General features: G+C 40.8%; 1 protein-coding gene across 6 annotated transcripts in view; it reads right to left on the bottom strand.

Annotated features, from left to right (window-relative positions):
• Nucleotides 1-10,263, bottom strand: part of slx4ip (SLX4 interacting protein) — a 34,792-nt gene that overhangs the window by 3,602 nt on the left and 20,927 nt on the right. For all 6 annotated transcript variants that reach the window (XM_051375257.1, XM_051375264.1, XM_051375248.1 and 3 more), the window contains 2 exons: nucleotides 8,584-8,672; nucleotides 96-202 (listed from right to left, as the gene is read on the bottom strand). In XM_051375257.1, coding sequence (XP_051231217.1) covers nucleotides 96-202; nucleotides 8,584-8,672 — 196 coding nt within the window. The remainder of the gene's footprint in view (nucleotides 1-95; nucleotides 203-8,583; nucleotides 8,673-10,263) is intronic.

The raw sequence follows: 10,263 nt of genomic DNA, 5'->3' as shown, positions 1-10,263 counted from the left end.
CTGAAAAAGTTGAAAGGATAAGAGGATATGAACAGATACTCGAGTGTCCTCTCTGACTGGTGGGGTTGGAAAGTTCTGCATTAGATCATACTTACATCTTTTGAAGCACAGTCTTCTTTGTTTTTGTGAGGCTGTTTAAAGGCTCTTGGGTTTCTCCAGCTCTGGAAAAATATTCCGATCTGCTTTGTTCGTTCAGCTCAGTCTAGAGAGGACAAACAGAATCGGTGTAAACAAAAAATATTATTCCTGGCATTCCCTGGAAAGGTTTGGCTCTACAGCAGACTGCTGTCATTATCTGGCTTTGTTGGAAATGAAAAAACATTCACTAGACTGTTGTAAAAATGATCATCTAATGAATACAATTAAAACACAAAATGATCCAATATGATAAACAAATAAACCTTATAGAAATACATCCTTGTCTTATTCTCCTGAATTCCAAATAGTGTTATTGCCTCACTCTTTGAACTATGATACAGTACAAGAAGAATGTTTCTATAATGCCTTTAGAGAAACTTAGTAACCCCAACTGGCACAAAGAATTAGTCCCCCACTTAAAACTGTCCAAACCAACCGCCTCAAAGGCTTCAGAAAATAATCACCGGTTTGTCATAATGTGACGTGTATTCATAGTCTCCTCTAAGGCTTGGAGTGATGCTTGCAGCCGGAGGCAGAATTACTAAACGGCAAAACCATGTTGACAAGTTAAAACAGCGATTAAAGAATGATCAATAATAAGGTGGCAAGGCAGAGGAAAAACACAACCAAGCATGTGGATGGAAAAATGCAAAAATGGGGCGAAGGCATCTCAGAGGACAGAGGATAAGATAAAAATAAGTTAGTGGAAATAGCCTAATGGTTAGACTGTAGAGGCACTTTCACTGGTTTAAATGCAGACAGTCTCTCTTCACTCTCAAGGAAACTGTATGGTTTCATGTATGAGTACTTATTCAAATCTTTACTCTATATGCCACTATACAACTAAGCTTTTGTAAAAAGCACATTCTTAGTTGGCTAAAGTGGTTAACTATGGGTTGAAAGTTCAATACCCACATTCTAAGGGGAACCTCTGAGGCAGAACAAGGAACGGGCCAAAGATTGGATCTCACCAACATGTGCCCTCAACAGGCCACTAATGAAGGTTGTTCACAGGTCTTTTCCTTGGCTGACCTCGAACAGACTCTGGATTTATGAGAGAACAAGAGAAGCTGGTGGTAAATTGAGCAGAACTTAAGGGTTGAGAGCCTGTCAATTTATCATTAATTAATTGCATTGAAAAAGTTGGTGGGAGAATATCAGAGTAGCTCCGGCATGAAGCTCTTAATCTGTATGCTGCTTATTTTGGTTAGAGTAACATGCTGGAAACAAACAAAACTGAGAGTCTACAGTGCTTTGAGCTATGTGCATGCTAATGTGCTCACAATGTTTAGCAGGCAACGCCCCTATCTAGAGCCAGTGTTTGGTTTATCCTTTCTGGGCTACTGTAGAAACATGGCAGTACAACACGGTGTACTCCATGAAAGGCAATCCGCGGCGTCTGTAGGTTAAAACGGCGCATTGTAAGGTAACGAAAACACGATTCCTTTATTCCGGTGATGAAAACATTGTTCAGTAGCAGATCTACCATTCAGTACCTACACATTGGTATTCAATGTAGGCTAATTAGGCTGTCACTGGCCTGAGATCAGCGGGGAAGCTTCTCTGCTGATGGTGTTAGTCAGGGGTTCATAAAAGTAATTAGGATTCATCCTTTTGCCACCACAAATGCCTGTACCAAATCTCATGGCAATCCATCTAATAGATAATAGATATTTCAGCCTGCACCAAAGTGGTTGTCCAATTGACTTACTGACAGACTGACATTGACATCCATAGAACCACGCAGCTAACATGGTAAAAAAAAAACATAGATTATTGCACTGGGAAAATATACCCAGACAGAAGCTAAATTTGTTTGAGGTTGTGGCCACTATGTTTATTTAATATCAGCCATTTTCAGATCATTACTATTCCATAAACTGGTTGGTAAAATGATCAATGTGCACTCTGAGACGGGGAAAGCCAGTGTGGTGAGCTCTGGCATCCACTACTTGCTCTGAACACAGAGAAAAAATCATTAATGTCCTCTCCCACATGCCATGATACCAGTGACAACGTATGACCCGACACACAAGGGGGAAGGAGTAATTGTCCCAAGCTGCAAGGGCAAGCTGGGGCATTGTGGCTTTGCACTGGGTGTTGAGACCTAGCAACTGCGCTATGGTCTGTGGTGTGGTGGACGGAATAAAGAGGCCAGACGGAGGGAGGGGAGTGAATAAGGAGGCTGGGCAACAGGGAAGTAGGCGGAGATGACAAGAAACAAGGGACAAGATACTACAGAATGAATACAAGAAAGGGAGAGCGTTTAGAGGGGAGGGCAACAAAAGAAGAGGCACCCCCCAGAGTAATATCGGCTGACCTCAACAGTCTCTCCAGCATGCCCACAAACACAAGAATCCTCACACAGGAAGTTCTCCACAGGCTGCCCTTTGTGTAGAGATGGAGTCATATTAGAGTGTGGGCAGAGGTTCAGTCTTTACTCTCTCTCATATCCAGAGCTACGACTAGCCTTGGATTTGGATTTGAGACAGTGACACATACAAACTTGCATTTGCCTACGCACTCACACACCCACCCCAACAACAACAATTCTGAGAAAGATGTGGGTGCCATCATTTGCATTGTAATGCCTTGATATGTATTCTCAACTGTTTAATATGAATAAGTGCCGTTTGAAAATGAACTTGAAAGAAAAATCAACAAGAAGCCAATGTGAGGTTCTCTGGGAAAGTTTAGTGCCTTTCTGTTCCTGTCGGCAAGACTTCAAAAGAGCGACAGAGAGAAGAGTGAAAGAACAGAGTGATGGAAAGGAAGAAGCATGAAGAGAGGAAGAGATTGGATATACATAGCAAGTAGAAGCAGAAAGACAGAAAAGTCAGACAGAGAAAAAGATGGTGCATGAATTATTATCACCAGGGGTCCAGGGGTTGGACATTCTGTATATAGCAACTAGAGAAGAAAGTAGAGGGATAAAAGATGGAGAGGGGGAGATAAAGAGAGAAAGAGAGAGCGTGAGATGGTGCATGAACAACATAAGAATTATCACAAGCTATGTGGATAAAACAGTAAGTATTGTGTGGGAACTGAGGTGGCCTAATCTTGTACGGAATGATGCAAACTCTCAATAGCTGGAGAGTGTCCCATGAAACAGGAGGGAGGGACGGTGGTAAATAAGAAATTTCTACCCGCCGCCGCCGCCGCCACCACCACCACCTCTCCCTCTGCAACAAGGATTTAACCCCCCCGCCGCCAACCAGTCTGTTCGCCCCCACACAAAGCTGCAAAACACTTCTCGTGATGCAACACGTAGAGTAGACCAACAGTGCCCTCCCCGGCCCCGGAGCCTCCAAAACAACATGGCTCCACCACGGGAGCTGCAACACGACAGCACATCTGGATGTCAGATTACAGAGATAAGCCTGGCAAAAGGGCAAGGAGAGCAGAGAGTATGAATCATTTGATTTAAAAGGATACTAGTACAGATTCTCATAGCTGGCCCCAACTCTGGATGACTCCTGGAAACAACTTCAAAAAGATAACCAACGACAGGCTCCATAAAATACAGGGAAAGAACAGTTTCTCCTCTGCCATATAAGATAAGGTAGAAACACAGATAGTAAGATTATGTTGGATCTTTTAATGCAGCTGCACTTGAAAGCAATACACTGATACGACCAAATAGCGCACGAGAAGTCTAAAATACTCCACGGCTACACAGGATGATAAAACCTCTATTGGTAGCCGAAGACATTCCTCATTTAGTATGCGCTATGTTGACATACAGTAGACGTTTGCTCTACATAATCTACATAAATGTCATGGTCATTCATCTGTACAATACAATAACAATTTTCCTGGGTAAAAACATTCAGGAACCAAGAATAACAGGCTTTTTTGCATCTTGATGACCGTGCATTTTTTTCAGTTTATCCAATGGGTTTTGCAAGGATTTTTAAAGAGGTTAGAGACCTTTCTCAACCCATAATAGAGGCATTGCAAACTTCAGTTGAAGTGAAAATTACCAGAAAAAAACCCCAAGATGACAAGCCAGAAAACAGGCGAGCATGGAAAGCTCCGATCAACCATCAACTCATATTTGCTTGTGATCTGCCACAGTCAAAGGCAGATTGTTTGTTCTTGGATTACTATGTCTATGTACCTCACCTAACACACACAAAACCAGTGAGATGTCATCCCTATAAAGCAAGTTACTCACTCATCTGTCACAAAATAATTATTCATACCACTTGAAATGCTTGAATCCCTGAAAGTATTCGAGTTATAAAAATGGAATTATTCTTTCCACTCAAAAGCCTTTGAACAGCTTTGTGATGGTACAACTAAGTATACACAATCCTTAAACTGGCACCAAGGAACAACAACACTATTTAACTGTCAGGGCAGAAATACCTCCTGCAGAGATGTTCGTGAAACTAACTAACAAATTCCACCCCCCCTCCCTCTACCCACCCTGCTCCCACAGAGGAAACATGCCCTGTTTGTCTAAGCTCACCACATCTTCCCTGCAACAAAGTCAACAAACATGCTTGGGCACATACTTTTCTAAAATAGAGGACAGTTCTTATCCCTGAACAATGGCAAAGGTTTTTGGATCCACCCATGTGTAAGGATTAAGACAAGCTGTTAACAGTTTGGACTTTGTGTAAATCAATGAAAGCAGCTTAACACGGGATGAAATGAAGGGACACGATCATGTACTAGAAGTCATATAGTCATATATTTGGCCTTGGTGGAGAGGAGATCAGCAGACACTGGACGCTTGGGAAAGCACTGCTGCTAGCTGTTGCGAGCTGTGAAGAACAGAGGCGCGCTGAGGTCATGAGTAAACACACAGGCTCGTCCAGAGCTCTGAAGAGGGGGGGGGACTGGAAACACATCTGCTCTGCCTTTGATCCAAACTTCTGCGGCCCAGCACGCCACTCACCTCAGCTGCCCACTCTGTGTCTGACTACAAAACAACGGCCACAATCCTAAACACTAGCTCTTCCTTCCCATGCTGCCCTCCTCACTGTTGGTGCTGACTCACAATAGGAGCGATTTTTTTTTATTATGAGGGACTTGAATCTTCAAATGTCAAGGGAAAAAAATAACATTGTCTAAGAGATGCCTTTTGTTTGTTTCCCACGGTCTCATGCAAACGTTTCGATGGCCCTACCTTTGCAGAGCAACAGTCAGTTCTAGGTTTCTGGGTTGTAACAGGCAGAGTAGACCAGGTATCAGGTATATCAGATATTCGTCTCTCTATAGATCAAATATCAGTAAGTTAATGTCCTCCTCACATGTGGCAGATTAATTTTACTCAGCCACTTAAGACGTGACATTCATGACAGTAAAGGTGTCAGTATGCTCAAACCAAAGCACTCCTCCATTTGTTTCCAATGACAAAATCAGGGATTGAATCCAACAATTTCTGTAACCTTCTGAAAACTTCAGTGTGTGGAGGAGAGAAACTAAACTTATCTTTTAATTGTTTACACACTATTTCTTTCACTTTTTCGTGTGTACAACCTCGTATACATAATGAATGCCTTGAAAAAACTGAGAACCATGCCAGGCTTTTTACCCTGATTTTGAGTGTGGCTATTTGGCACAGCTGTAAACACTTTTGCCTTTCGACCTGGTTGGACGGCATAATACACAGAATGGTTTGTTTCGAACACTATTTCAAGCTTTAGTCGCATGCCACCATACCGGTGTATAGCCGAAACAACTGCTGTAACTGCTGTTTCGTACTAATGCAATAGAATATTTGAGAAATATCTATTTTAACACTTAAATACTTTGAGTATTTTATGGTATTTATAGATTTTTTTTAAATATTATGTAAAATAAAACAATATTTTCTTTTGAAACGGAAGCAGTTTTAAAGTTGTTAGCATATCTTTTTTATTTTTAAGTTCTGTTGCAGCTTGCACAATAAAAATTGTTTACATTCTGACTCCTTTATATAATGTACCATTTTGTGGTGCCTATGACATGATAACATTAAAATGTTTTTATATTCCCTGTACTCCTGACAGTAGAATAAGCCAATATAAACCTATAAAGGCTTAGTCATGCAAAAAATAAATACATAAGTACCGTGAAACTGCCAGAATGTAAAAAAATGCCATGCTACAAATCTTTGGTCATACTGCCCACCACTAGGGGTTAAAGAGTTACCAAGTTCCATATTCACTGGCTTATTTGCTGCTAGATGCTCCAATACGTTGACCAGCTAGTCACTAAATTAGTCTGCTGTTGGTGTGGGGCAGGTAGTGTACAGTGGGTTTTGTTGGACATTGCGCTGATGAGAGCTATAAGACTGAACCAAAACAGTGAAGCTGTGGCTGTAAAACCAAAACAACGTGCTGAAAGACACCTCACAGACCAACACTTTAAGATAAGGGAAACTGTAGAGTTGGCTGACAATTCTCGGTGGGTTTGTCACTATGAGCAATGCCTTTCACATCACACATAGTCATTTAATTTATTGTTGATTATCACAAAGATTATTACAACAATTTTAATTGAATGTTTATGTTAGCAATAATGTGGTAAATCAGCACTAAACATCTACAAACCATAGCCTGAGTACCAAAAATCAACAATAATTGGTATCCTAGCTCCTTCTACACTACTGGAAATGACTAAATCTCACCATCTCCTCTTCTAACTGAACCACAGCTGAAAATATGACTAATAAAAGCACACAGTATACAGGAGACATACAGCATGATCAAGTGTGGGAGAGAGATGTTGGCTTTCACAGGACAAAAGGCCAACCATGATGTCACCTTAGTTCCCTCACAACATAACCCCCTGACCTTATGAGAAGTGCTAATTTGATGAGTCTACATTTCCACTGCGGTTTAGGATTTTTGTTCAAGAAGTCACACAAACCGAATCCTAACAACAAAACCGAAACCTCCCTATATACAGGGAAACGTGGCATTTTTTTGGGACTAGCCGGGTAGTGCTGTCAAGAGTTGTGGGATAAAAGACCCCTTCATAAACATATGAGCAACTTTGACATAGAACTCCAAAGACCCCATTATTTTTAGACAGCAACATTATTATGCCTTACCTCAGTTGTGACTCACGGCATAAACTTTTTCATTTCGATTTTCGACTTTTCTTGGCAACATTTTCTTGAAAAGACTCTGACGAATTAGAACAGAGCGAGGGAGGTAAACAAATAATTGTTTTTGTCATGTGAAAAACTTTAGCCTTGCTGTCTGGTATCTTTCCCTTACAAACCACGTTCGAGGTTGAGCTAGTGAGAGCTCCACCACAAGACTCCCACCCTCCAATTCCCTCTGCTTGTACTGTATGAGCCCAGAGAACCACATCCTGAGAAGAGGAACGCAATCGACAGCAATGCCTCCTTGAACTGGAAAATTGGTTACACAATCTGAACTTTTCACTGACGACTGTGTTGCTCCACTAAAAATATTACAATCACTGCTTTCATTGGAAGCCAAACTGTGGAGAGTGCAGAGACGATTCAAAGGGAAACAATAGCAAAAAGCCCATAGAAAAACAGCAGGCCACTGATCATGGGATGTGATGGGAGAGATGTCTGTCCTTGATGTGAGTGCCAAGGTGAGAGGCTCCACCACCATTTCCCAGAATACTCTGGGGAGTTTGGGATCAAATGAGCACTGACCAAAGGATAGTTGTCTGTAATATGAATGGACAAAAAAGAACTACAGTAGTAGGTCTTATGACATGGGGAAGAATACAACATAATATACCCAGCATGGACTCTTACAGGGGAATACCCACTAAACACTACTTTATCTGAGTCCAATCAATCAAGGCACATGATATTTAACTGCAGACAATGACATTAACTAAATTCTCCCTCAAAAAGCCAAACAATGTAGGAGTAACAGAATGACAAAGAGTGTTGTTTAGTTCTCTTAAACTATTAATGTCATGCTGTATAATAGAGAATATGATATACTAAGTGTATACTAAGTGTTAGACAACATTTTCTGTCAGTATCAACATTGACTGCAGTGCCACAGTGAGCTTGGATAAACCCTGCCCGATTTTCCCAAACAGATCTTCAGTGGGAAAAAATTCTAGAAGTATCTAGACTTTCTCAAGAGCTAAAATAAACAAAATTAGTTTTGGCTATATTTTTGACTACTCATTAAGGCTGAGGTTTACAAAAATGCAATATTTGAGTTTGTGAATTGGTAGAATGTGGGAGCAGGAACGTTTTGAAGAAGAGGTGACTGTGCAGCTTTGGACCCCACCTCACTCAACCCAACCCCCTGCCATCCTCTCTTTCCCCCTTCACTTGGTCGCTGAAAATCCCTGGCAGGTTCCCTCACATAAAGAGGGATCAGCTGCATATATACATAAAGTGAGAGCACAATTTGGCAACACATCCCTATAATAACACACAGACCCATGCAGGACTTTTTGCCAGGCGACTGGAAGAGGAAATAGAGGAGTATAAACAGCACTCACCGCGGCCAGGCTCGGGTTTCCATGGTGTGCTGAGGCATCCTCTGGACAGCTCACACACACAACATAGCGTTCAGGAAACACACGCAAATCTGGAGGCAGGGAAAGAAACAACACAGACCATGCTAGTTAATAACGTGGGCTCACCTCTAATTATGAGTCAAAGTCAGACAGAGGGAATTGTGGTGGAGGTTTGAATTTACATCTACAAACACCAAGTATTTACTATCCCTCAGACCAAGGAGAAAATGGCAGTTTACAGATAATTGCTGAGCTTTATGAGCCGCGTAAGCAGCATGAAATATTAGAAAATTTTATGTTAACAATGGCCCCTGGGAGTAATATGACTGTTTCATCAGCTTCAAAGGCAAAGACCATTTACAAAAACAATACTATTGCATGTATTCTATCATGACAATAAATCCAACAGGCCTCAACACATCACCTCAACTGGACACATTGGCCTGTTAAATAGACTCCTTATGTAAAGAACTTGCAAAGTCCAAAATTTTAACTCATGAAGGTGCACATAATGAAAATTACTCATACAGTAGAAATTACTTGATGAATAAGTAACTGAACAGTGGCGTTGGCAAAATATTACAATAGTCTTCATCTTACAGTATTGATCCACGCAGCCTACCACCTCTGGTTCAAAGGTTTTACAGTAGTGTTGAATTAAGTCCGTATAAAAGCTCATATTCCTCCTCAGTGGCCATTTTTAAAAACATTGGTTATGCTTCAGTTGTGTGGATTTGTGGTTTATAAACACAGCCAATGGACACACTTTTGTTAAGCAAGCACAGAATTGGCATGTATGGCAATGTACTTGCATTAATGTACGTATATCTTGTGTGGAGTATGTAACGAGGATGACTATGTCTGTGGGCGGGTTTGGATGTTGATTGATAGCTCAAAAACTACTTGCCAGATTACCATGAAATTTGCTGTTGAAATTCTTGGCCTTTAAAGATAAATTCTCAGGCTACAACCAGGCCAAAACTTTCATTTGTACACTTAAAGAGACATAAAAATCTAACATGAAGGTTGCAATGAAATTACCTGAGCAAATTCATGCTTTCCAGAGTATGACCACTTTGGATTTTGGATACTCCACAAGCTTTACTTTTGAGCCACCCCAGCCAAGTCAAAATTGAGAGTTTAAACAAATTATATCTCATAATCTAACAAAGAGGGATTACCATGAAATTTGCTGAGAACATTTATCCACCGCATGCAATAAACCCCTTAACTTTAATGACCTCGTGGTTCAGGACAGCTCAGGACAAACTTTACAGTTTTCTCCCCAATGATAAGAACCAGAATAGAAAACAATGTTGTTTATTCATTTCAGTTTTGTGTTGTGGAGTAAAATCTAAATTAGAAAATACCACTGCATTATGATTGACTAATTATACTAACAAAGTCTCAATTACGGCCTCACTTTGGTCTTACTAATAAAACTTAAAACTTGCCATTTTGCAGTGTATAACTAGCCAATCAGAATAAAGACTTTTAACCATCTGTTTTATAGATAATTTAAATTTTTACATGACCTAACCAGTATTTACAGCTAACTCAGTGGACCGAATTATACAACCTTTGACCCCAGCAGACTGGGTCTAATTTGATGTGTAACGGACCTGCTGAGAGAAGCCGTCATTTCAGTCTGCAGCAGGTCAG

Source organism: Dicentrarchus labrax, unplaced genomic scaffold (genome assembly GCF_905237075.1).
Source record: "Dicentrarchus labrax unplaced genomic scaffold, dlabrax2021, whole genome shotgun sequence".
Lineage (NCBI taxonomy): Eukaryota > Metazoa > Chordata > Actinopteri > Moronidae > Dicentrarchus > Dicentrarchus labrax.
This window is presented reverse-complemented; position numbering and strand designations above follow the sequence as displayed.